The sequence below is a fragment of the Sus scrofa genome, chromosome 7 (assembly GCF_000003025.6).
Source record: "Sus scrofa isolate TJ Tabasco breed Duroc chromosome 7, Sscrofa11.1, whole genome shotgun sequence".
NCBI classification, from domain to species: domain Eukaryota; kingdom Metazoa; phylum Chordata; class Mammalia; order Artiodactyla; family Suidae; genus Sus; species Sus scrofa.
Genome location: NC_010449.5, coordinates 33,251,027 through 33,278,341, shown reverse-complemented (window position 1 = coordinate 33,278,341; position 27,315 = coordinate 33,251,027). Strand labels below are relative to the sequence as shown.

Below are 27,315 nucleotides of genomic sequence, written 5' to 3'. Positions count from 1 at the left end.
AGCCAGCGGCCTATGCTGCAGCCATAGCAACACCAGATCCCAGCGGCATCTGCAACCTACACCACAGTTCATGGCAATGCTGGGTCCTTAACCCACCGAGTGAGGCCAGGGATGGAACTGCATCTTCATGGATGCTAGTCAGATTCATTACCACTGAGCCACGACAGGAACTCCAAGAAATTGAATTTTAAATTTCACTTTATTTAAACTTAAATATTAGTAGCCAGTGGCTATGTTTTTGACCAGCACAGTTCTAGAACGTCAGCTTTTGGTCCCCTTTCTCTGTGACAAGCAGCACCAAGCAGTGGTGAAGCATATAGGCTCTATAGTTTCTGGAGTCAGATTCTCTGATTGTAAAATCAGCTCTGCCACTTACTAGCTGTGTGACCTTGGGAGAGCGAATGAACCGCTCTGTTCCTTAATGCCCCACCGATGAAAACACTGAAACAGATGAAAAACGTGAAAACACCACCTGCTTCCTAGGTAGTGGTGAGGGCAATTGGCCTTTCGGCTGGGCATTTTATGGTTATGTGATTGTCTACTTACCTTCGGATAAGCCCTGGGTTAGGAGATGGAAACTGTGAGAGATGGGGGCTAGACTGTCCTCAAAGGGCTGAGTGGGAGGGTCCCTCAGTGTCCCCTTTCCACACTCTGGGCCAGTTGTGGCTCCTGAGCACCCCCAGAAAGGTGGGCGTAGGGGTTCTCGGAGGAGAGCTGGGAGAACCAGATCTAGAGACGAGTTAATCAAAAAGGCAGAGAGTCCTCAGGGTTGAGGTGCGTCTCGGATGGGGCATGGGACGGGGCTTGGGACCCCTCCCATCCCCGAGGGCCTGGGGATGGGTGGGCGTGGCTAAACCCGGCGTGCTGGGGGCCAGAGGGGCCGGGGTAGGCGGGGGAGAGACGGGTCGGGTCGCGGGAGAGGTACAGAGTAGGATGACGTCATGTTGTCCTGGGGTGGGGTCAGAGCAGAGGGAGCTGAAGCTTGGCCGCCACACCGCACACCCGGGGTGGGAAGTGGGCGCCATTCCTGTCGTATACTGTGGGAATGGCGCCCCCTGGAGTTTATGCCGCGCAGCGTCCTGTCTGTGCATGCCTGTGATTATCCCACTCCACATTTCCTGGCCCTCCCCGCTCCCCCTCTTCCAGTTTACAGGGATCAAAAAGAAGTGATCACTAAAGGGAAAGAATTTGCTGGGGAACTTACATTGAAAAGGATCTGGAAGAATCACGGGCCCTGTCCTCCGGCCTGGCCCCGGGGAGGGGGGGGCTCTCCACTCGCATAGCCTCAGCTTCACTCCCCTCCTCCCCTCCCTCTTTCTCCTCACATCCCTGCCTGTCTTTTCAAGCTTGAGAACATTTGATCCCGCTTCCGAAGAGCTGTCCTGGAGAAGGTGAGAGAGACCAGCTCAGCGAAACTTGATGCCTTTCCCTGGCGTCCTGGTGGCAGATGCCAGAGGACAGAGCCACCCTCAGCCTGGTGAGCCCCCAAGCTCACCTGACTCACACCTCCCATCCTCGAAAGCATCCCAGATTGCGGCAGCAGCGGAGGGTCACGTCCCCTGCCATTTGTGGACAGGATGACGTTCCCAGGATGTTTTGCCCCTCGCTTGCCTACTTCCCCTAGAATTTCCTTCCGGGTGGCCTGGGTACGACTCAAACATTCTTCCTGTACATTCACTATTTCTGCCTGTCCCCAGTCTGCACAATGTCTGGGTAATTTGGGCCTCCCTTATCCTGATAATTCGGCCCTTGCCCAGAGTCAGCCAGGGGAACCAACTCGGTTCATTTTAAGGAGCTGACAGGGCGCAGCTACCACATACTCAGTCCTGCACTGGGGGCTGGGAGTGAGCCGAAAACTGCCCTTGAGCTCACAGCATAGGTGGAAACAGCACACCTCATAGATGCCACTCACAGGCTGGGGTAGGAGGCGACATTCACGAGACTTGAGGAACAGGTGGTGCCTCCAGAGAGGAACTGACCTCCAGCTACTCTGCCGCCCCCTTAGCCAGGTGTGTCACCCCAGGGAGGCCAATGGAGTGAGGCTGGGATGGGGCTTCTGACCGGTGGGGCCTGGCCCCAGAGAGAGTGTGTTCTCCTCCTAGTGCGTATTGACCGCAGGCCAGCTTCACAGACTCACATTCAAACTGGGCCCAGGCCCAGAGAGAGAGCTGCACTGGGAGAAATAGCCAAATGCTGCCCTTGGGCTTGGCTAAAACTTGGAAGGGTGCAAGACAACCAGGCTGAGGGGATGAAACAAACTTGCTGGAAGAGCCAAGAAGTCAGAGTGACCACCCCCTGATGTCCTTGTTCCTGGTCCCATTGGCATTTACCCTGGCCATGGATACTTTATTGCAGTTAAAAGTGTCTGTTCCTGTGTCTATATCCTGGCTCCTTTTTCTTCTTTTCAGAGCTGCAGCTGCCAGCCCACACCACAGCCACAGCAACAGGGGATCCAAGCCTCTTCTGCAGCCTACACCACAGTTCACTCTAACACTGGCTCCATAAGCCACTGAGGGAAGCCAGGGATGGATCCCACATCCTCATGTATACTGGTCAGAGTCCTTACCACTGAGCCACAACCGGAACTCTCTGGCTCCTTTTGCACACCATGATCTATGAACTTGTAGTAGCAGTCTCCCAACTCCAGGTGGGGAGCCTGAGGGCAGGACTGTGTCTCCCCTCAGATGGGGGCGGGGGGTGGGGGGGTGGCTCCCCGAGGGTGAGGGCTGCACTGTGTCTCCTCACAGGTGGGGGCTCCCTGAGGGCAGGGCTGTGTCTCTCCTCAGCCTGGGGCTCTCTGAGGAGAGGTCTCTGTCTCCCCTTTAGACCAGGGGCTCCCTGAGCATCTTTACTTGTTGGGTGTCTCCAGCAGGATGCTCAGTATTTTGTAAGCACAATGCCTGGCTTAATAAATATTAAAAAAAATTTTTTTTAATTAAAAAAAAATTTTTAGGAGTTTCCGTCGTGGCTCAGTGGTTAACGAACCTGACCAGGAACCATGAGGTTGGGGGTTCGATCCCTGGCCTCGCTCATTGGGTTAAGGATCCGGCATTGCCGTGAGCTGTGGTGTAGGTCACAGACGCAGCTCAGATCCTGCATTGCTGTGGCTGTGGCATAGGCCGGCAGCTACAGCTCTGATTCGACCCCTAGCCTTGGAACTTCCATGTGCCACAGGTGCAGCCCTAAAAAGACAAGAAAAAAAAAATTTTTTTTTTAGGGTCGTGCCCTGGCTAGGGGTTGAATCAGAGCCATAACTTCCAGCCTATGCCACAGCCACAGCAGTGCCAGATCTGAGCTATACCTGTGACTTAAAACACCGCAGCTTGTGGCAACTCCGGATCCTTGACCCAGTGAGCAAGGCCAGTGATGGAACACACATCCTTATGGATACTAGTTGGGTTCTTAACCCGCTGAGCCACTACTGGAACTCCAATAAATATCCATAAAATTAGCAAATAAATAGTCAAGAGACCCTGTCTTCTCCAGGCCATTTACACCCTCCCCAGACCCCTCAGTGGGGAAGCAGAGCTGGGTAAATCAGTGCTCCTTACACCTCTTCAGAATGGAAAGACCATATGTTTTCAAGCAGGTGTTAAAACCAAATTACTTTTGATTCACTGAACTGTCAGCTCAAAAAAGGTAAACAAAACCTCCCCTGTTCTAACATTGGTGTGGACAAAGGCTGCTCAGGACAGCCCAGGTGACCCTCACTTGGGAAACGGTAGCATCCAGGTCTCTGACACAGCTCACAAGGCTTTGGGGTCTGGGCACATCTGCTCATTGTGGAAACTAGAATCTCGACCGCAGAGAGGGAAGACCTCACAGCAAGGCAGGGCCGGTGGTGACACAGTGGCCAGAAAGGGGGGAGGGACTCCTGTCTCTTTTGTGTCCCTCAATCCTTTTGTTCTAGGACTGGTGTGTTCTGTAATTGTTAAGCCAGTCAGTGGCTGTCTCTTTGCCTCCCTTTTCACATCCGTAAAACAGGACAGGGCCACGTGTCGTAACTTATCTCACTTTTTTTTTTTTTTTTTTGTCTTTTGTCTTTTTTGTTGATGTTGTTGTTGTTGCTATTTCTTGGGCCGCTCCCGCGGCATATGGAGGTTCCCAGGCTAGGGGTTGAATCGGAGCTGTAGCCACTGGCCTACGCCAGAGCCACAGCAACTTGGGATCCGAGCCACGTCTGCAACCTACACCACAGCTCATGGCAACGCCGATCGTTAACCCACTGAGCAAGGGCAGGGACCGAACCCGCAACCTCATGGTTCCTAGTCGGATTCGTTAACCACTGCGCCACGACGGGAACTCCCTTATCTCACATTTTAAGGACGGAACAGGATAGTGGATGTGGAATTCCTTGGAAAATTCAAGTGTGAGTGCACCCTTGGAGAGGGTTGCAAAATAATTGATAAGAGAATCCAAATAAATTGGCTTTTCAAAAGTGATTGTGGTTTCTGGTCTCACAATCTAGCCCCATAATTTTCATTGGTCAGCTTATATGACAACCATTTTTATGACCCACTAAGTGCCAGGCCCTATGCCATGCGCAGGGGATGCTGTGGCACCCCCTTCAATCAACTCCTTACATAGGGCCAAAGTAGGCTCACTAAAAGAAAGTCAGATCCTGTCCCTCCTTTGTTCATAACCCTGCCAGAGCTCCCTGGCTAAAACTCAACATCCTGCAATGAACGCATAACCCAAATGACCTGCTCCCTTAACCCCTCTGATCTCAGCTCCTACTACGCCCTCCTCACCTACTCAGCCGCAGCCACAGGGCCTTTGTGCTTGCTCCCCCGTCTCCCTTCATGCTCTTCCCCCAGATATTGGGTTTGATCCCTCTCCTCTTTAAGGTTATGACTCAAATGGCAATGAGATCTTCTCTGGACACCCTCTCTAACATTTCCGCCCTCAGATTTCCTACTCCTCCTCTGAGTTTTAATATTTTCCTTACTATCCAAATACTATGTGTAGACTGTATTGGCTGTCTCTTCACTAGAATGTTACCTCCACAAGAGCAAGGGTTCCCGTCTGTTTCGTTCACGTTGAATCTGCAGTGCCTAGGGTAGTGCCTGGCACATGGCAGGAGCTCATTAAATATTTCTTAATGAATAAATGGTGAACATATGGACAGAGTCCCTGCTCTGAATTCTGCATTCTACGAGCAGAGAGCCTGCCAGGGGTATGGGATGAGGGGGGGAGTGGAAGGGGGCTACAGGCCCTGGTAAGCGACAGAAGTCTCTACAGCCCCTCCTTTCCAAGGGTGTCATTGTGGGATGGCAATATTACTAGTCTCCAGCAGCACGATTTATAACGGGAGTTAACTGCTTACTAATTAGCAGCTGGAACCATTAATTGGCTATTTGTTAGAGCCGGAATTAATAAACTGGTCTTTTAGTGGGGTCATAAGTCTCCCTGTTCCTCACCCCTCCCAGCCAGCCTTCCCTACCTGACCAGGAGGTGTCCTGCTCCTAGACTGAATCGATTCCTCCTGCTGCATGATTTCACACACAATTCCCCTTGCCGGGCGCGGACGCCATCCTCGCGAAGACTCTTCCTCTCTCTCCCTCTTTCCTCTTCCAGGCTCCGACTTGCTGGAGGCCAGTGAATGGAGGAAGAGGCAGAAGGTGATGGGGGAGATTTCTGGTAACACATGCTCACAACCAAAGCCCGAAGCTGCGCTGCTTGGCCAGGGTCTGGGGCTCCTGGTTCTCTGGCCTCTTATACACCCCTAGTTAGTAGCTAGCTACTTAGTCCTCCTGGAGCCCACAGGCTGGGCTTTCTCTAGGGAAAAATAATGAGGTCTTTCTTAGAATATCATGGGTGGAACCCAAGAGGTGGCAGTTAGGGGCTGACCACTGAGTCTCTAGGCAGTCCAGCCTCAGTCTGACCCTGTGCCCAGTGGCCCATTTCATGGAAGCCTCAGGTCCTGTGGCCTAGTTCTCGTGCCCTGCCCCCCAAGAGCCCAGTTTGGGGACCAGAGAATTGTTCTCTATGCCAGAAGAGACTAGGAACACCTCTTATGAAAACATTTACTAAATGCCTAGGCCCTTACAGCTCTTCTGTATGCAACAGTGGGAAAGAGCAAGTCCTTAGAGCCCACTTCGGCCACTTGGAAGCTGCATGAAACACTAAATCTTTCTGTTATTCTATGAGAATAACAGTCCATCACCCATAGTTGTTATGAGAATGAAATAGTTAATACATGTGAAGGGCTTAGAACAGCCTGGCATGTGGTGTCAGCTATTACTATTATTACTCGCTTCTCTCGATCAGCCTGTGAAATAGGGATTATATTCACTTTACAGCTGGAGACACTGAAGCCTAGAGAGGTTAGGACTGGAGCTCAGGGCTCAGGGCTCCCAAGCCTAGCGCTCTTTTCCTTCTCCTTTGTCAGACCCAGAGCTCTCTCAGAGACAGCAGGCAGGGCACACCTAGGGGAGGGAGGAGATGACAATTTACAGGCGCAGGCAAACAGGCTGTCAAGGTATTTACACTGCATACAATTAGCTGCAGAGTATTCACAAGTGGATTAGCTGCAGCAAATGTTCAACCCCATCTTGGCTAGAATTTGGTCCTCTGCTCCTCCCTCCCCTCTATTACTCCCTCATCAGGAGTCTTCTCTCTCCTCCAGGCTAGAGTAGGTGTTCAGAGACTGCAGCTGAGTCAGTTGGGTTCCTTGTCTACTAGTGATGCACCCCCAAAGCAAAAGAGGAGCAATTAACTTCTATTTGGTGTTGGACAAGCTAACTGAAAAACAGACATGGATACGTGCTCATTCAACTCAACATGAGCAAAGCCGAGGAGAGTGGAAATTGCTGTGATCACTCCCCGAGAGCTTCCTGGAGGAGGTGATGGTTTTCAAATAATGGGCAGAAGATAACAATAAAAGAAGCTGCTCATCATCACACCCTCGATTGCTGTCATTTCCTTCTCAGACTAGGAAGGGGAGGCTCTGTATCTCTGCAGGGCAGAAGGTGGATTTGTCTCTTTGGGGGGCGGGTAGTGGGGCGTAGACAGTGTTGCAGGCTTATGTACAGAGAAACGAGACACCAAGGCTTTTTACCAGGAAGCACATTGAAGGTATCCTAGGTCCGTGGTATGATGGGGATCATTCGATCATTTTAACAAATCTTTGGCTGGCATCTGCTGGGTGCCCAGCACTAAATTGTGTTTGGTTCCCTTTGGACCCACAGGAAAGGAAGGAGAGAATAAAAAGGAGGGAATGGAGGAGGTACAATCAAGAAGAAGTTGGCTGGAGAACAAGATTCTTCAAATGATCTCGGACTTCCTGAGACAGAAAGGAAGGTGAGGAGGTGTCACCTGGAGACACGTCCCCCCCACGCCCCCACCCCTGCCTGGAATTCCTCCTGACACCTCACACTCCTGCTGCCCCACCCGAGAAGTTGGGGGCACGTGCTCCTGTGAGGGGCAGCCCCTGGAAGGACAGGAGAAGAGGGACCCAGCAGGAAATGGGCCTAGGAAAGGGATGGCATATTTTTATTATTTGAATTTTTGTTTTGATTTACAAACTGAAACGTTGTCTTTTCGGTGTCCATTCTTTTGAGTTTGGACAGATGCGTAGAGTCGTGGACCACCATCACACCCAGGAGATTAAACAGTTCCGGGGGTGGGGGGAGGGTTGGTAATCTCCCGGCTTGTTAGCTGCTGCGGTTTTCCGCGCTCCCAGGGGCCGCCCTAATACAATCCTGGCGCACACGCCGAGATAAATAACGGCGACAGGTGGAGCAGGTGAGATTAGCCAGACCGGGGTAGGGGGAAGCGATCGGAGGTGCGGGGGAGGCCGCCCGCTCTGCTTCCTAGCCTTTGCCTCTCCCCGCCGGCGTTCGGGAACAGCGCTCTTCCCACCCCTGCTCCCAGAGGGCCGGGTGGAGGTAGCGGAGTCCGGGAGCGCGAGACCTCGCGGCTGGAGCCGGCCCCTGGCTTGGCTGCTGAAAGAGAGGGCGCCTCTGGGGCGCTTGGGCGCGCTTGAGGTCCTGAGGGGAGGCAGGATGGGGAGAGGGACGAGCTGGGGAGAATGGGGTGGTGGCCTGGGGAGCTCTGGCTACGGGGTCCTGCCGACAAACCTGTTGGCAACCTGTGGGCAGAGGCACGGGCAGGAGGAGCTCTGATCTCGCCCTCTCAGCCCCCGGCTACTCCAGCTGCTCCGGCGAGGGCCCCCACGCCTGACGCGGGGAGAGGCCTCGGCTGTCTGGAAAGGGGCGGGGCTCGGCCGGGGGCGGAGGGACTCCCGGGCGGAGCAGACAGCCCTGCAGACCCACAGCAGGCGACCAGCTCGCGCGCCTGCAGGACCCCGAGCACTGCTGGCGCCCCGGCCTTTCCCTTCGACCCTCGCTTCAGTTCCCCTCCCCCACCCCCCGCGGCAAAGTGCGAAACATTTACAAAGTGTGCAGTGCCCCGCAGGCTAGGCTAGAGTCCCCGGAGCGAACGTCCGCGTCTGCCTAGCTAGCGTACTGGGATCAGTGCACCCGGTCCGGGTGAGCAAGGGCGGGCGAAGAGCGAGTGTGTGAGCGCGCTGCAGAGCCCGCGCCAAAACCCTTGTCCCTTCGCCACTGTCCTCTGGATGGATGGATCCATTTCTGCTTTCTGACATTTTCCTGCTGGGGGTGGGGTGGGGGCGGAGAGAGAGAAGGGGGGAGGAGAGGGAGAGAATGAGAGAGAGAGAGAGAGAGGAGAGAGAGAGAGAGAGAGAGAGAGAGAGAAAGAAAGAGAAAGGCAGTCTGCTTCCCCCAGCCCTGTTTTGTTTTCTCTAATTGGTCCTGGGGGAGGCGAGGAAATTGGACAGAGGCTGGGCCGGGCGAGCTGGGCTGCCTTTAATTGGCTCCTTTTTTTAACTGGAGGGGAATCAAACAGGAGAGCGAGCGACAAAGGGTGGGAGAGCGAGAGACCGAACGAGGAGACGCGAGGAGGAGGGAGGAGAGAGGGAGGCGTGTGGGGCGGGGTGGGGGGAGAGCGCGGAATGAAAAGCTCGGAGGAGGGGGAAAGCAGCACAGCGGAGCCCAAGTTGCCGAGCGAGCGGAGTGCTCCCGCGGCCCGGAGCCTAGCGGCCGCCGCGCCCGGGAGCCCGGCCCGGCCCCGCCTGCTCTGGGCCCCCGCTGGCGGAGGCCGCCGGGCGGGGGCGGGGACGATCAACTTGGGGCGCGGCGCAGCCCGGTTTTCCCGAGAGCGCGAGCCCGGGAGAGCCTCGGGCCGCGTCCAGACGGCGGGAGCGGAGCGCGACGAGCGGAGGAGGCGAGCGGCTCCCGCGCCGCAGCCCCGGCCTCGGCGAGAGCGCGAATATTTTTCAAACGACTCAAACTTTCCTTCTTTCCCCGCGTTCTGGGGTCTCTCTTGAATGGAATTGCTCTCCTGAGTCCCGCGGGGCGCCAGGGCGCGATCGCTCCCCGAGGTTCCTCGGTGGCTGGGCTAACTTCGCGGACTCGGGACCCGTGGCTCTAGCCCCTCGGCGGAGCCCAGCCCTTCTCCCGTGCTCAGGAGGGCCAAAGCCGGGGCTTTTTGCCTCCGAGAGGACGCCCAACCCAGCCCCCTTGGGTCAGGCCGTTGAGCCCCCAGCACCAGCCGCAGGACTGGAGACAGCGGATTAACCCGAGAGGAGCCCGGGCCTCCCCGCCCCCGTTCCGCTGAGGGTCGTCCCCTGGGCGGGGAAACGACAAGTTTGTCAGTCGTCGGTGGCCTGTTGGATCCAAGAGCCTCCGCCTCTGCAGAGGGGTCCCTGGCGCCCAGAACACCGAGCAGACACTCCTGGAACCCGGGGAGGCTCGGCAGCCGGGCTCCGTGGGCTGGGGCGCTGGCTGCTGCGCCGGGCGCGCGGAGGCACCCGGGGCCGGCCAGCGCCCCCTGCGTCCCCACGCGGGCAGCGGCCCCGCCAGAGGAGAAACCCGGCTCGCCGCCACCGCCGCCTCCTTAGTCTCCCGGTCTCCATCGCTGGGGCCGCCTACTCCGTCGCCTCTCCGGGAACGGGAGACGCAAGGGGCATCGCGGGGCCCCGGCGGATGCGCCCCCCGGCGCCTCTCGGGCTGCGCCGCCTCGCGGGGATGAAGCACCGGCCGTGAAGATGGAGGTGACCTGCCTTCTACTTCTGGCGCTAATCCCCTTTCACTGCCGGGCACAAGGAGTCTACGGTAAGAGCCCGCGTGCCGCTCCAGGCCGGCTTAGCACCGCGCGGAAACTTTGCAAGAGGCGCAAAGCGCGCGCCGCCGGGGTTTGGTGGGTACCCCGGCTCAGACTCTGGAGTGGATGCCGGGGTCTCCGCCCTTTTCCAGAGCTCGAGGAGATGGAGCTAGCTGCTCCAGAGCACCGAGACGGGTCGTATGGTCTGGCGTGAAGCCGGGGATGCCAGGGGAGGTGGTACCCACTTTCCAAACGCTGCCAATGGCAGGAATGACTCGGAACCCTTGAGTGCACCCAGCTGGCTCGGGAGACCCTGACGGATCGCACACCGGCGGCTGGGGAAGGGACTTGCACTAAAACCTCATCCTCCCCTGGCTCGGCCTCTGGTGTGGAAGCCGAGCGAGGCACGATCCAGAGTTGCGCGCGGCTTGCAGGCGAGCTGGCTGCCAGCACCGCGGCCGAGCGGCGGGCTCGCCTTCCCCGCTTCCTCTGGGCTTCGCTTCTTTCACTCGGTTCCAGACAGCCCGAGCGGATGCAGGCATTCCCTAGATTGGGCTCCTAAGACCCCAGAATCCCTTTTCGGACCACTCCTGAGCCAGTTAGTTAGGTCTTTCTGTTGCCGGTTAGTGGCCACAAAACCCCAGCCCCACCTTCATTCTTGCTGCGCGCACGCAGGCATTCAGCCACGGTCCCCAGGAAAAGCAAACACTGCACGCACCCATCCAGCTACGTGTCCGAACTCTGCCTCCTACCACGCAGCTTTGCTCCCGCGTCCCCACACCTCGCTCTCAGGCGCCAAGAGGACTCCGGTTACCCCTTCTCCCTTCTCTCTCGTGGCTTTTGCCGAGGAAAGATCCTGCAAGTCGGCATCATCCCCTCAGGATCATGTGGCCTCAACCCTCTCAGGGACCCTCCCTCTGAATTCTGGCAGCCAGCAATGCCCTGACCCACAGCGCAAAGTCTTGGGGCTTAGTGGCCCTTACTTTACTTTCTCCTCACTGCAGCATGGTCTGTGTAGGTCACTTTTTTGGTGATGAGTGGCTCAAGTGGGGGAAGAATCTCTTTCCCTCTTTCTCTAGGTCGAGGGCCTAATCACTTGCCTTTAGATCAGGAGAGGGTTTGACCTATTGTGTTGGGGGGCAAAGGCACAGGCACTGCCTGCTCAGCTGCCAGCCTCAAGTGCAGATGCTAAATGCTTCTTTCTCGGGGTGCTTGTTCTGTTTCTTTGAGCTTGGAAAGAGGGAGGGGGTACCATGGAGGGTGTCTGGGAAGTGACCTCCTCCTGGTCCTACTCAGCTTGCTGGCTGGGGCTTAATTCCCTGGGGAGGCTGGCCCAGGCTTCTGGCCAAACTCTGCTTCTTAATTAGTTTGTGTGTTTCTTCCTGCCTGGTCCTTTACATAGACCAGAAAGGGCTGAAAGGAGGAAGAAAGCAGCAGGGACTGAGAGAGGCCAGGTTGTGGCATGGAGGCCAATGAGCCGGTCCCAGAGGCCTCGGCCTCCCCAGGGTGGGGGAAGATGTCTGAGCGCCCTGGGAGGGTTCTCTTTCTCCTTTCTCCTCAAGGTTTCCCAGCAGCTTCACTGCCTCCTTAAGAGGTGGCCTAAGGAGGGACCCTTTGCCTTCTTACCACACCCTGGGGCTCTGGAGAGTGATGGGAGCCTTCTCTGTTTGCTGCCGTCTTCCAGCCCGCTCCTCCCTCCGAGTGCCCTTGGGCAGATCTGGCAGGCCCATCTCCTGTCCAGCTCTCTCCTCCAGCGTCTTCAACCTTCTCCAGGGCAGCTTGGGACCCATCTTGAAGAAGCTCCTCTGAGCCTGGCCTGGAAACCCCAGCAAAGAGGGCAGGAGGTGGGACAGTGGTCTCTGTGGACCCTGAATTAGAGTGCTTTGGGGCCAGGATTGAGCCCCTGGCTTCTGTGTCCCTCTTTCTCTGTGTTTTCTCCACGGCCTCATGTGCCTGGGACCCAGCTGCTCTCACTCAGGACAAATCAAGGTGGGCTGGGTGCTCCCAGGCCAACCTGGGCTGCTTAGGTGACATTCTTCCCACTTGCCCTTTGAGAGCATGGAGCCTCAGGAGAATTGCTTGGTGAAAAGTCTTAATCGAGGTGGATGGAGAGAGTGGAACATTAAGGACGAGGAGGAGGATGGCCAGAGGCTGCTGAGTTCTTTGTGATCCTAGAAGCTTTGGCCAGGAATTGCAGAGAGGAGAACCCCTGTATCCTTGGGTCTGGGTTAAGAAATAGTATGGAGAGCCAGATCTTTTGCTCCCTACCCCCCAAAGCAGATGAAGCAGCTTGGGAGAGTAGAGTGTAGGGGTGAGGGGTGGTCACTCATGTCTGTCACTGTGTGTCAGCAGCCAGCATGGTGCCTGGCACACAGCGGAAGCTGGGCAAATATTTGTTGCGTGAATACAGGGCCACTGCTGGGGGGAAGTTGAAGTGCTTCTTGAAATTCTTTCTCCCCTAGAAGTCTGTCTAGGATGGTTTTCAGCAGGGTAGCCAGGTCTCTTTGAGAGCCTCTGCTTAGGGAGAGTCATGGTGCCCTAGGCTGGCAGCTGTAGGGGACCTCAGCTGCCCTGGTGGTGAGGAAGGAGGCAGAATGTTATAATCAAGGCACAGAAGAGAAAAAGTGTGTCCGGGGAAGGGGACCCCAGCATCTTCCCATCCTGTGTGGCTGAGGGAGGGGCAGATGAACATGAAAGCTGAATTGAGGAGAGGGAGGAAGATCAGGCCTGGGCTGTGGGTCTCTGCTGAGGTTGGTAGGAGGCAGGTGCCTGGAGCCTTATGCCCGGCTTCCCTGCGTGTCCTCTTGTCGTCTCTGAGGTCCGTTGTTGACAATAGAGCTAGGGAGGTACTCTCAGTCTGGTCAGGTGGCTTTGCTCTTCTTTGGGACACAGATGCTACAGCAGCTGAGTACTGGACCAGATGGTCCATTTGGAACCGGTCCCCTCTTCGCTCCTGCCTCCCAATCTCCTTACCCGGTTTGTTGTGCTCCGGGGTGGATCCTGTAATCTGCTTTCTGGCAAATCAGGGGTTAGGGAGTGGGTGGGCTGGCCCCAGAAGCCTAGTTCTTTGACAAAGGCAGTAGCCAGGTGATGGAGGAGGAGTATCCTGTGTGTGAATTGCATCAGAGAGCACCCGCTACTCCATCCTGGCTTCCTCGCCTCCTCCCATAGCTGCTGGACTTCCAGCCAGGGGTAGATCAGCGGGACTCCTCTCCCTTACAAAAACACAATAAACCCCTGGATTATTTAATATGCAGGAGTGGGAATTGACATTATCCTTAAGACAGGTTGTTTGCAACTTACTGGTGGAAGTCAAAATATTTCACCAAAGGTGTCATCAGAAACTACTATCCTATGCTAATTTTTGTGGGAACATGAAGACAGATGTTGAATAATTTGACAAGAGCAACATAGCTTACAGAATTATCACCAAGTCAGGTTTTTTTTTTTTTCTTCCCCTCCTCTGAGGGGTGCGGAGAGGGAATTTCAGGAAGTGTGTCTCCCAATGCCATTTTCTGGGTGCTGATCTGGTATGGGCCCTCAGGGTTTTTCACTACAGTTTCCATCCCATGCCTTGAAACTGGCTGTCCCCTGGAAAAGGAAGTCATGCCATCAGAAAGCTCTGGTCCCCCAGGGCAAACAGAGGCTTGGGGTTTTCTAAATGCCCTCAAGAAGGTCCATGCCTCTCTCTCTTCGCTGCCCGAGGGAGAGAGAGGGCCTCATGTCCACAAATCCAGGCTGTTTTGTTTCCTTTTTCTCTGCACTCCCACCCCTCCAAGTTGAAGTTGACCCCTGAGCCAGTCTGAGGTCTCCCCAGGCTGGATGTCAAGATCCATATGATGGTCAGGATCCTATCCTGCAGGCTGGAAATCTGTGCTTCCTGCTTACGAGGGGACTCTGCGGGGTGTGGGTGGGGTGCTCGGGAGAATTTTACTAGCCAGGAAAGCACCTTTGAGGGGCAGGCTGGGGACATGCCAAGGGGCCTAATTGTAATTGGCCAGGCCTGGTTGTGAGCTGCTGGGGCCAGGGTGGCAAAGCCTCATCTAGAGCCTGGTGTTAGCTCTGCTTTGCTGGAACATGGAGGGATGGGCGGGGGGGCTCCATAGGGAGAATGGAGGGAGCTAATCACAGCCGCCAAGGCCCGGCAAATGAATGATGCAGGAAATCAATACCTGGGGGCGGGAGTGGAAATCCGGGCAGTGGTAGCAGCCACGGCTTCTCCGGCTGCCCAGGAGGCCCAGGCGGGCCTGGGAGGAGTGAGACAGAGGCGGGAGTGTGAGGACCTCCTCTCCCCCACCGCCCCCCTCCCCTTCATCTGCCTTGCTCTCGCTGGCTCTTACCTTTCATCGCCTTGTGGGTGGGCTCAGGCAGGTTGGGCCAGGAGATGCCCCACCTGGCAAAAACAGCAGACCTGGGAAGTAGAGCCTTGGGATTCTCAGTCCTGGAAGAGCCCTCCCCATCTGACCTGCCTCTGGACACCTGAGCCTGACCAGGCCCCAGGTGCTGGGCTGTGCCTGGGGCCCCTGCCCTGTGCAGCTGGCACTGCCACTCCAGATGTGGCCAGCAGGGGGAGGGCTTGGCCACCACATTGCTTCTTGCCTTTCCTGGGCTCCCTTGGCCTCAAGCCTCTCAGTAGGATGAGAGTTATTCTAACTTCTTAGCCTTAGGGCCTTCTGAAGCTCCAGGTCTCCCTTCAGCTCCTGTGTCCCCACCCCAAGGGTCCCCAGTGGTTTTGACCTGTGGCCAAAGCCCCTCTTCCTGCACCCCAGGCTGGAGGAGAGCTCTTTGGTGGGGCCCAGGAGGGTTGGCCCCTGGCCCGGTGGCACTGAGTGCAGAGCAGGGGCTGGTGCCTTGGCAGAGCTGTGAACCTGGTGTGGCTCCTCATCTGCATCTTCCTCCCCACAGTCAGAAGGCCTTGTTTTGCAGGCACCCATCTGCGGGTGGCTGGCACTAGGTATTATGGGGCCCCTATTGCATGTAAATGCTGGTATGGAAGGCAAGAGTGATGCTTAATTCAAAGGAATGAATCTTTTTTCCATAAGCAATGAAATCTCCCTTTTCCACAAGTCTATGAGCAACACGTGTTCTTTGCAAAAACAATCAGAGAAAACATATATGTATAAGGAAGAAGGTAAAACTCACTTGACATCTCACTGTGCGTTCAGTGTTGAGTCTTCAGGCATCTTTTTGTGCAAAGAGGAACGAACTTTTTAGGGAGGCTCGTGGGTTAAGTCAACAGCATCTTACAGGTGTGTAAATGCCATGTGCCTTGCCAGGCATTTTCATGCCTCTACCTCTTGCGATTCTGTCACATTCTGAGAGGTCAGAACGTCAGGTCCTATTGTCCCTATTTAACAGATAATGAAACCAAGTTTCTCAGAGTTAAGCGACTTGCTCAGGGTTACACAGCTGGTGAGAAGTGGCTGGGAGCCTCGATCCCAGTGGATCTTTGGATGGGGGGGTAGGAAAACAATATGGTGTCCCTCTCCCGATTCATTGAGTGTTTACTGAGTAGCTCCACTGAGCAAGGCCCTGTTCTGAGCATTGACAGGGCTCCTGAGATAAATAAGACGGAGGCTGTGCCCTCAAGGAGAAGGAGAGGGAGGGAATCGGATACAAGATGGTGGTTCCGAAGATCTTGATAAATGCCATGTGACAAGGGCAGATAAAGGACTGTGGGAATTCAGAGGTGGGGAAGTGACTCCCAAGGCCTTGGGAGGGGGGATTGAATCAGCCTTGACAAGTGCAAGTAAGGACTGAGAAGAGCATCCCAGGTGGGGGGCTCGTTCTGGTAAAGGCACGGAGGATATAGAACTCAGGTATGTAGGGGGAGTGATGAGTCATTCATTGGGGCTTGAGCGTGAGTTCAAAGGGAATGGGGGCCGTTAGAGTTGGAACAGTAAAGAAATAATAATAAACATTGCTGATCTTTACGGCCAGACTGATATCATGTCTTTTTAATCCTTCCCACAATCCCTTAAGAGCGAGTCACTGGGCAGCCCATTTTATGGGTGAGTAAACTGAGGGCTCAGAAGGACACAGTTACTTGAACAAGTGGCAGAGCTGGGCTTGAACCCAGATTTGCTGACTATAAAGCCCATGCTTGGAGGTGGGTAGGCTGGAATCTTGGGTTGGAGATGATGTTGAGAGGGTCCCAAGCACGGAGATGGGATGATGTGAGCCCAGGTAGTTCATATTAGGCCCAGGGCAGCCATGCAGCTTTGTATTTGAGGAGGTTGTGGTCAGGAGGAGGGAGACTGGTAGGGAGATTCCACTGGAGAAGCTGTAGTGAGAGCTTGAGTGGAGGCGGTTGGGGAGGGGGGCGGCTGTGGGAACAGAGAGGAGGGAGTGGGTACCAGCACTGCAGCCAATCGACAAACATATGAATGAAGGCTCTGTATGGGGCACTTGAGATATTTGGTGAGAATGACATGCTCTTTTGCAAACTGAGGAGAGGCAGGCAGCAAACAAGTCAGTGAATAAGTATATAATGCATTCTATGGTGATGAGTTCTATTTAAAAAAAAAAAGGGCAAATCGGCTAAGGGGACAAAGTGTGGGAGACTGTGATTCAAATTCATGTATATATAGTTGGGGGTAGGGGTGGTCCTTGAGTTGGTGCCCCCAGAGCAGAGACCTGAAGATTCCCAAGGGAGGAAGGAGGAAGCCCTGTGGATATTGGCAGAAAGTGTGCTCCTGGCAGGAGAATAGCCAGTGCAAAGGCCCTGGGGTAGGAACAAGCCGGACTCTTTCGTAACAATGAGGACTCCAGTGTGGCTGGAGCAGAGTGAGCCATGGGAACCAGAGTAGGAGGCTGGATTTGAGAGTTAATGGGGGCAGATTGTTTTCTGCCTTGAAGGCTATGTAAGGACTCTGGATTTTATTCTGAGAGGTGGGGGCCCTGGAAGGGTTTTGAACAGGGGAGGGACATGAACTGACACCTTTTTAATAGAATCCCTCTGGCTGCCATGTAGAGAATAGACTGTGGGAGGTTGGATCTGGGGGCGGGAGTGGGGAGGATCCAGGCAGACACTGTTACAAAAGGCAAGAAGTGAGACTGTGCAATCACTAGGTCCCTGTTTCAGAGCTCAGGGGAGGGATAGAAACTGACAATGGCTCTGAAGTTTGGTGTTGGGAGGCTTGGCACACAAAGGCCATGAGGGGAAGCAAAGGTCTTGGGAAGTCCGGCAGGTCTGGGCAGGGGAGTGAAGTAGTTAAATGCCTAGCCTTCCCGGTAAGAAACCGGGTCTGAACTCTAGCTCTGCCCTGCACCTGCTGTGAGAGCCTGAGGCGTTAACTACTTGCCTGGGAGGCCCTGAGCCCTGTGCCTGGCCCTCAGCAAAGCCTCGAAGCATAGTTTTATTCAAATGATAATGTGGCGTTCCAGTTGTGGTTCAGAGGTACCGAAGCCAACTAGTATCCATGAGGATGCAGGTTCGATCCCTGGCCTCCATCAGTGGGTTAGGTATCCGGCCTTGCCATGAGCTGTGGTGTAGGTCACAGACTCAGTGTGGGACGCCGGCGGTTGCCGTGGCTGTGGTGTAGACCAGCAGCTGCAGCTCCAATTTGACTCCTAGCCTGGAAACATCCATATGCTGAGGGTGCGGCCCTACAAAGAAGAAAAATAAAGGCAATGCCCGTGCGGTTTTGAATTTGGTGTGGTGGGATGTTCGGGAGAGATGCTGACGGAGCATATGTACATGAAGGGTGCTCGGGAGAGAGACTGGTCTTAGAGATAGATTTGCACATCGGGATTTATGTGCCCAGAACGATGTGGGTTGAGGCCACGAGGTGGAATAGAATGTCCAGGGAAGAGAAAGGAGAGCGAGAGAGGAGACCGGGCTGAGACCAGTGCCCTGGGGGTAGCAGGAGAAAGAGGAGACAGGGCAGGTGTCTGCATGGGGTAGTGGGACACCCTAGAGAGGACAGGGACCAGAGAACCAGGGGAGGGACGGAGTCCATGGGACAAAGGGCCATCTGAGGTGGGGGAGGAGGTGGAGGAAGGGCCATGTGGGGCCTGGGGGCCTGTGGGGAGGCAGCTGCGGCACAGAGCGGGGCTCCTCCAGACCCAGTGGGGTCCTCGCGGGATTTTGGGAAAACACTGATTCAGCGGGTCTGGGGCTGAGCAGAGCTTCAGCGTTTCTAACAGACTCCTGGGCGATGCCGATGCTGCTGGCCCGTGGATGGCGCTTCGAACAGCAAGGGCAGACAGGAAAGAGGCTAGGCCTCGAATGGGAAGCCTAGGGCTTCGGGGCCTGCGGGCCACTGGCTGCCTCTGAGGGACGCTGACCCAGGAGCCTCACCTCTCTGAGCCTCAGTTTCCTTGCTGGGAAGGCTGCTTCAGGCACACCCACCTCTCAGGTGACAGAGGAGCCAGGGCGATAGCTCTTTGTCCCTCTAAGGCAGACTATGGGGACTCTGTTTCACTGAGGGGTGGCAGGCAAATGGCTGGGAACCCGGCTAGCTGTGGGAAGCTGGGGCCGCAGGGGCGGGTGACCTCTGGGGTGGGGGTGATGTGGGGGGCAGGAGGGTGCTGTTTAGCCAGCTTTGGAGAGTCTGCCCCGGGCTCTCGGTTCTTTTCACATGAGATATGATTATCTGGAGGGTTGGAAGCCATGCAGAGAAGTGGTTCTCACCGCGGGCTGCATGTCAGAACCACCTGGAGAGATTTCTCGACAGCAGCTGCCTGGCTCCGCCCCCCAACCTCCTGAACCAGATGCTCTGCAGGTGGCACCGAGGCAACTGTGGTCGGAAGAGCTCTCCAGTTGATTCTCAGGCACAACTGATGTAGATACTGCATCTGAACGCATTAAGCCCAGACAGAAGCCTTTCCCCAGGGTCTTTCTGAGGCCACTTCTGGGTTTTCCAGGTCACTGCCCAAGCTTTGTTTCAACCGTGCTCATCTGGACCCTGGGGTCTTGAAAAACACTGCTTATTATTTTTTTTTCAGTTATGAGTAAGGGGACTTCTTAGTGTAGTAGTTCTAACTGGGAAGGGTTACAAGTTTGAGAGAGTGGCCTCTCTCACTCTGCTTCTAGCCAGAGAATTTCTAGTCCTGAACTTAGAGAGGCCAAAAGAAACTGCTCCAGAAATGTTGTTTTCATTGATTTTCAATACATAAATTCTGTTACCTTTTTGAAATGTGGTCCTTTTGTTTACTCTCTTCTCTTTTTTTGGTTTGGAGAAAAATGAAAATTTCAAAGCTGGACCACATGGTAGCAATTTAGTGTTAACCAAGCCAATACGTAGTGAGTAGCTGCTGATGGTCTGGAAGGGTGGTGGGTGATGTGGCTGCAGAGGTGAAGGACACCTGCCCCCCAGGGGCTCGCAGTGGAGTGGCGGAATGTCGTTTTTTTCCAGCATCCTCATTTTCTAGATGAAGAAGCTGAGGCTCAGCTTGAATGACTTGGTCAAGGTCCTGCCATGAGCAGGTGGTGGAGTTCGGACTTGAACTCAAGCCCACCCAATGCCATATCTGGTGTCTACCTACTGCCCAGGTTGGGAGTTCCCGAGGGCAGTGTCTGTTTTGTTGTTGTTGTTGTTGTTGTTGTTCTCCAGACTGTGCTGTGAAGGATGGGTTGCTGATGGAAGCAGCATGAGGCCCCTCAGTCCTATATCAGTTAGGAATCACATTCTGTTGCCAGAACCCAAGACCTGACTATAGCATCTCAAACAAATTCAAGTGACTTTTTAAAGTCTAGATGTAGGTAATCCACGGCTGCTATGGTGACTTCTTGGTCATTAGAGATCCAGACCTCTCTCATCTTGTTCTGATCTCCTTACATTGGTGCTTCTCAAATCTTTCGGCATGTTAGAATTACCTGGGAGTGTTTAAAAATCTCAATGCTGAGACTCTACTTCAAACCACTGCATGCCATGGCCAAAAAAATCTCAGTGCCTAGGTCATACGTCATACCAACTCAATCAGAATGTCTGGGAGTGAGAACCAGACATCAACATTAAAAAAAAAAAAAAAAATCCCAGAGTACCCATCATGGCACAGTGGTTAACGAATCTGACTAGGAACCACGAGGTTGTAGGTTCGATCCATGGCCTTACTCAGTGGGTTAAGGATCTGGCATTGCCATGAGCTATGGTGCAGGTCGCAGACGCAGCTCAGAACCTGCGTTGCTATGGCTCTGGCATAGGCCAGCGGCAACAGCTCCAATTAGACCCCTAGCCTGGGAACCTTCATATGCTGCAGGAGCGGCCCTAGAAAAGACAAAAAAAAAAAAAAAAAAAGAAAAGAAAAAGAAAAAAATCCCCAGGTGATTAAGAAATCCCCAGGTGCAGCAAAACTCAGGAACCCTTCCTTAAGGCATTTTGCCTCAAATCACCAAAGGGCTGCAGGGGCTCAGCCATCATGGCACATTCCAGGCAGAAAGAAGGGAGGAACATTGAAAGGCTGAGTCATTTACCAGTTGAGTCAGCTTTTCCAGAAGCTCCTTCCCAGTGTGTCTGTGTACATCATATTGGCCATCCTTAGATGTAGATTGGCTGAGAAACAATAGCCTTTTCTATGGACACATTCTCACTCAAGAGAATATCAGGGTTCATTTAGAAAGAAGGGGAGGATGGATGTTGGGTCGGTAGCGAGCGGTCTTTCCCGCAAATCCCCACCTCAGGATCAGCTGGTGTTTCTTGAAATGAGAGGATTTAGAGGGATGTCAGCAGTTGCTCTTCTCCCAAGCTCTCCCTACCCTGCCAGCCTCGCTCAGGTGAGGGGAGGCTGTGGCTGCTCTGAGGATGCCAGGGGAGAACCTCAGAGAAGACTGAGGCCCAGAGCAGGGGAGAGGGGTCCAGCTTCCCACCTGCTGGGTCCCCTGTTGCCTCTTCCCCACCCCAACACGCTGTCCATTCCCACTGCCATGAGCTTGTTCATTTCCACTGGTTGGTACCTCTCTCCACTAACAGGTAGCTCCTCTCAGTTCCAGCCTCAGGAGAGCTCTGTGGATGCTCCTGATTTGGGGGAACAGAAACTGAGCTACTCTGCTAGGAGCCACGGGCCAGAGAGTGATTGACCTCATCTTTCTGCCTCGCAGCAGGCCCACAACCATGTAAGCCCAGGCAACCCCACCGCTGTTTGCTCAGTGTCTGGTCCTTCATTGGGAAGTTCTTCTCATTGTCTGACCTTATTTCAAGTTGCTATAACATTACCTCTTACCAGGAAGATTTAGGAGCTGAGGTCTCTGAGTTGAACTTGAATACCTCCTTGACCCTGAGACTTCCCTTAGGTGATTCTTAGGAAACTCTTCATGAAGGCACTTTCCCCGTCTCTGTGAGGGACACTGGGAGGCTACAAGTGGGGAGGGAGCTGGAGTCTGGTGGCCTCATCTCTCTGGGTTTAGTTTCGGTGTTCCAGCAAAATCAGGGGACCCTTGAGGAGGCAGTTTATCTCCAGCAAAATACACAAGCCCACAAGGCAAGCTGAAGGTCTGTGCTGTCAGACTTGGCTTTACTCTCCTCTCTGGAATAAAGCCACATGCTAGACACAGAGAAGGCCAGGAGAATAGAGGTTGAGGCTGTGGCAAGAAGTAAGCTTAGTTGCTGACCATTGGCCTTAAGTGGCCCAGAGGCAGATCTTTGAGATTCCGGGCAGGAAGAGACTGAGACCAGAGAAAGTAAGTGGCTTGTCAAGGTCACACAGCAATTAAGTGCCAAGGCTGAAGTTAAGAGTCATGTTAAGGGACATTCCAGATGGAGCCTTCTCATTCTCCTCTATGACCCGGTAGGCTCAGGAGAAGCCAGGCCTGTCTGCATGGCATTTATAAGCTCATTTCATGCCCACATCTCTATAATGCTCCCCTCCTCCCCGTGAACTCTATTTCTTATTCCCATTGCGTTGGGACTGCAGGATCTGAGGTTCACTCTGGATCCAGGACTCGTGGTTAGATGTCAGAATCCTTCCGTGCAATGTCAGGGAGGCCCTGGGAGGCCTCCCTGTGGGTGAGGAGGCAGCCAGCTTGGCAGTACGAAGGAGAGCTTGCGACCAGTCTCCTCCAAGTCCTACATCTCTGTCACATGGATTAAGTTCCAGCTTAAAGTTATTATTCAGGTGAGCTGACAGAAACATGGGCACGGTTTCCAGAAGTTGGCTCTGGGACTATCTACCATCCCTCAAGGCATTTTCCTGGGGTTGGTTGATCAGATGAATTGGATCTTGAGGTGCTGGGATTCAGGCAAGGAGGTTGCCAAGGAAGTGAAGGGTGGAGGTAAGGGATCATGGTAAGATATTCGAGCGTGTGTGTGTGTGTGTGTGTGTGTGTAAGGTTGTTAGACAATATGAGGGCCCTGGGCTGTGGCCAAGTAAGATTTTTAATGATGGACACCTTGATGATCAAAATTGGCTTGGACTCACAATCTTGGCTTGAGTTTCCCAGAAGCAGATCCTGAGATAAGGAGCCAAGGGTGGGCAGTTTATTTGGAACGTGAATCCAGGAAGCTCTGGGAGGGGAATAGGGTGAAGAGACAGGGAAGCGAAAGAACCAATAGAAGGTTCCTTTTTAAGCCAGTCACCACCATGTTCCCTGGGGACCTCTGGGACATTGTAAAGCACACTTCAGAGTTACCCCACCATGGGGATGTGGGGGTTGGGGCATGTATACACTATGTCTCATCTGTCACTGGTTGAGGGCTGCCCCAGGGGGTGTTAATTTCCTGGTACTCAGCCCTCCACACACACAGGCAGCACACACAGGAGCACACACAGGCAGCGCGAGCTCTAGGGGCCAGAGCCAGCTTCAGGCAGAGAGAGGAAGGTGCTGGCAGGTATGCCCTGAAGTGGTTGGGGGGTAGGGAGGGAGTAGGGGGCACCGCCAGCCTGTACTACCTCCTGCCTGAGCCATCGGTCTTGCTTTTTCAGATCCAGCCTGCTCTGCTGGACTCTTTGTTCTTAGGTCTTGTCTTCTGAAATGCGTGTATGAATCAGCCCTGATTCCAGGCTGAAAACTCTCCCCTGCAGCCACCAGCCCTGTGAGCTGCTCATTTGCCTCCTTGGATTCTGGGATTGGAGCCCCAGCACATCCATTTCCCCAAGATCCTCTCCTGAGAGGATCCAGGGAGGCCTCACAGCTGGGAAGGGCAGGGTTGGGGGTCACTGAGGACAACTCCGAGTCTCCAGGTCCTTTGGACATTGCATGAGAGGCACGAACGTTAGCTCCCTACCTGCTGAATTCAAAACTAAGAAAGAGATGGGGACAAGCTCTGAGAGCAGAAGATCGCCCCTTCTCTCTGCAGGCAGGATTCTCTGCAGGTAACGAGGTCTGTTGCATTCTGTCCCTTCCTTCTCCTGTGGGCCATGATCAGGCCAGCCTGCCTCCCTGAAGATCCCTGTGCCTTCTGGGTCAGGATCAGAACAGCACCTCCCTCCTGTTGTGAATTTCTGTCTTTTCACTACCAACTGGGACCTGAGATTAATTAATTAAGTAAATATTTACTGAGCACCTCCTATGCTCCTGACACTGTTCTAGTTCCTAAGGAGTCAGCCTAGAGCAAGACAAAGAGATGGTCTAGAATCACAGGCTTGTGGAATCAGAGCCTGGAGGGATCTTAGGGCAAAACAAATCATTTGACAGAAGAGAAATCTGAGGTAGAAAGAGGCCACACAGCAAAGAAGGAGCCCAGCTTGGAATCCTGGAAGGTCAGAGGTAACAGGCCTGGGGGTCCCCTGGCCCCTGGCTGCTCAGTTTAAGAGGCAGAAACCAGTGGTCAGATGGGAGTTCCCTTGAGGCACAGTGGGTTGAAGATCCAGCATCGTCACTGCAGTGGCTTAGGTCGCTGCTGTGACATGGGTTTGGTCCCTGGCCTGGGAACTTCCATATGCTGTGGGCACAACCAAGGACCACACCAACCTCTACCTGCCAGTGAACACACCTTCTCTCTCACATCTATCTTCCAAGTCAGATCTGGGCTTTAGGTTACTGAAGGGAGTGTGTGTGTGTGTGTGGTGTTTATGCACACGTGCATACATGTGGCTTCACGTGCCAAGGCCAGCAGGCAGGAGACATGAGAGGCTTTCTCTAGATCAAACCACCCCACCTTCTGGGGCATTCAAGAGGCTGCAGCGAGTTCTCCCCGTCCCTCCTGCTTCTCCCCGGCTCCCCTGCAGCCATGGCCCCAGGCATTGCCCACTGGTACAGCGGGAGGGCTCCACACCAAGGGATGCCCTTATGTGCCTGAAGCAGCTTGACACCGACACCGGCCTGGCTCACTCCCTCGCTTTCACAGGAGCTGAGGGAGCAGGGGGCTCTGAGGCTGCCCAGGCTGAGTGTGGGCTGCTTCCCCCCCTGGCCAGTCTCCTCCCCTCATTTCCTTGGAGCTGAGGCCAGTGAAGGCTGTAGCTCCTCCAGGCCCCCCTGCAGGATTATAGAACCAGGCTGAGGGGTGAAAGGAGTGATTGGTGGGGAGCCCTGGCTGCTGGTGGAGATCATTGTGTGTGTGTGTGTGTGTGTGTGTGTGTGTGTGCGCGTGTGCACGCACAGAACCAGTGACATGAGATAAACTGCTCTCACCAGGCTCCTCAACAGGAGCTGAATACATTGCCCAAGCCCTCCCTGCCCTGGGCACAGACGCTTCATCAGTACTTTTCGTGCACTCATAGATACACGTGGGCGTGTGTGTGCTGAAGGTGTGGGTGCGTGTGACAATGCACACAGACCGTGTGTTTACGTGCAGGGAGTCATGTGTGTATGTGGCGGGGGACTGCAGACCTCCTTGGGGACTTCTCGGGTCCACCTTTATCCCACTGCTCCTCCGGGAAGCCCCTGGTCGTCCTTGCCTTGTTTCCCAGCTGGGGGCAGGAACGGGCATCCAGCACTTAGGACCATCACCCGAGCGCTTCTGTCCAGCCTGGGTTATAGCTGCCCCCGCCCCCTCTAGGAGACCTGAAGTGGGGGCAGGGACAGGCCGAGGCTGGCCTGAAGCTCCTGGCTAATTTTCCCGGCCTCCATCGATCCAGCAGCTTCTCCTGAGTCTATTAGCAGTCGGCGAGTGAAAATATCCCCCATCGCAAGCCCTGACCTGAGACAGGGAGGAATCCATAGCAATTTGTTCAAACAGAGGAAAGCGTTTCCCTCTGATTTGTATTCCAATTTATTCCAGGCAGGAAAGGGGTCAGGGTGGGGGGATGAGCCCTGGCACGGCCAGAGCTGGGCCCAGGCCACCCCCTCTGCCCCCCATGCCAGTCCGGGTGGCAGCTGGTGCTCCCCATGGTTCCTGGGGTGGGGGTGAGGAAGGGAGGGTGGGCCCCAGCCGGGGGACGGGAAGAGAGACCCGCCAGCCTTCCCAGCAGGCCCCGCTTGGCTGGAGAGCTCAGTTGTGGGTTTGGTTTTTACAAAATACAAAGCCGCCCGCTTGGAGCCTCTCTTCCCAGGCACTGGGGTCTGTGCCAGGCGTGCGCTCACCCGCTGTGCCCGTGCCAGGGTGGGGGCTGGGCTGGGCGCACGGACACAGTGGCCCCAGCTGGGCTGAGTGGCTGGGATGCTTCTTCTCCCGAAGTCCTGCCCAGCCAGCCTCGGAGGAACAGAGCTGCTCAGGCTCGGAGGGGCACTGGCACCTTGGAAAGGCCCCTTGCAGGGCAGAGGGGCCCTCAGAGGGATCCCTGAGCACATCTGCGGTGTTCATGCCTCACTCCAGGTCTGAGCAAATTGGAGTTCACGCTTGTCCTAACCAGGAAGTCTCTCGAGCACCTATGATAACAAGGGCCCTGGCTGACATGTATTAAGTACCAGCCACTTGCTGGGCACTGTGCTAACGCCGCCAAGCCCCCAGCTTTTGCAGGGCCCAGGCTTCTTCCTGCACCTCACTTTCCCGCATCTTCTGCATGCTTCCGTCACCTCCTGCACCCACCTCTGCTCAGTGTTTCTCAGTTTCTCCTGGGAGTCCCTTCTCTCTTCCCACTTGAGGGTGGCCCTAGTGATCGAGGGGCTCAGGATGGGTGCCTCTGCAGCCCCCCTTTTCCAGAGGGACTTCACAAACAGGCTAGCTGCCTTTCTTCTGGGTCACTCCTCTCTGCCCCACCTCGCCTTCCCCGCCCCGCCAAGGGCCCCAGCCTCTGCAGAAGTGGCTCCATGGCAACCAGAGAGGAGGATTCTGGGAAGGGTCAGCCAAGTGGTCCTGCAGCTCCCCCACCCCAGGCCCCTGCCCTCCACCATTTCCATTCCCTCCTGCCTCAGCGCCCCCAGGGAGCAGAGTAACTGGAGAAGTTCTTCACACTGAGGTGTCAATGACTAGCAGCTCTGAGGTCAGCTGTCGCACATGACTGCCAGGCTCCATGACACCGCCAAGGTCTAATTTCAGAAGCAAGCAACTAAATATATCAGAGTCCATGAATAGTCATCTTTCTCACTCAGGCGGGAGTGTAGGGAGGCAGCGTGGCCTGAAGGCTCGGATCAGAGGCTTCTGAAATAGATCAGGGTTCGAGTCCTGCCTCAGCTGCTCTTTGGTTGTGTAATCTGGGCAGGTTGTACTCTGTGCCTGAGTTTCCCCAGGCACAAGATGGTGATAATAATAGCACCTTCCTTGGAGTTCCCATGGTGGCTCAGCGGTAACGAACCTGACTAGTATCCATGAGGATGCTGATTCCATCAACACCAGATCCTTAGTGAGGCGCAGGAAGAAGCCTGGGCCCTGCAAAAGCGGGGGGCTTGGTGGCGTTAGCACACTGCCTAGCGAGTAGCTGGTACTTAATACATGTCAGCCAGGGCCCTTGTTATCATAGGTGCTCAAGAGAGACTTCCTGCTTAGGACAAGCGTGAGCTCCAACTTGCTCAGGAGGTTAAGGATCTAGCGTTGCTGTGAGCTGTGATATAGGTCGCAGATGAGGCTCAGATCCCGCATTGCTGTGGCTGTGGTGTAGGCCGGCAGCTGCAGCTCCAATTTGACCCCTAGCCTGGTAACTTCCATATGCTACAGGTATGGCCCTAAAAAGAAAAAAAAAAAACCAGCGCCTTCCTCAGGGGGCTGTGGCAAGGCACCACTCAGTGGGTTAAGGATCTGATGTTGCCCTGAGCGTCAGTGTACATTGCAAACGGCTTGGTTCTGGTATTGCTGTAGCTGTGGTGTAGGCTGGCAGCTGAAGTTATGGTTTGACTCCTGGCCTGGGAACTTTCATATGCCTAGGGTGCAGCCCTAAAAAAAAAGTTCCCTTTGAGCTATTTTACCAGTTGGGAGATAGGTGTGTTTTGCACCCAGC

General features: G+C 54.8%; 1 protein-coding gene across 1 annotated transcript in view; it reads left to right on the top strand.

Moving 5' to 3' along the window:
- The window catches only part of MDGA1 (MAM domain containing glycosylphosphatidylinositol anchor 1), a 63,478-nt gene continuing 45,291 nt past the window's right edge, over positions 9,129-27,315 (top strand). The window contains exon 1 of the mRNA XM_001924567.4: positions 9,129-10,136. Coding sequence (XP_001924602.1) covers positions 10,070-10,136 — 67 coding nt within the window. The 5' untranslated portion in view covers positions 9,129-10,069. The remainder of the gene's footprint in view (positions 10,137-27,315) is intronic.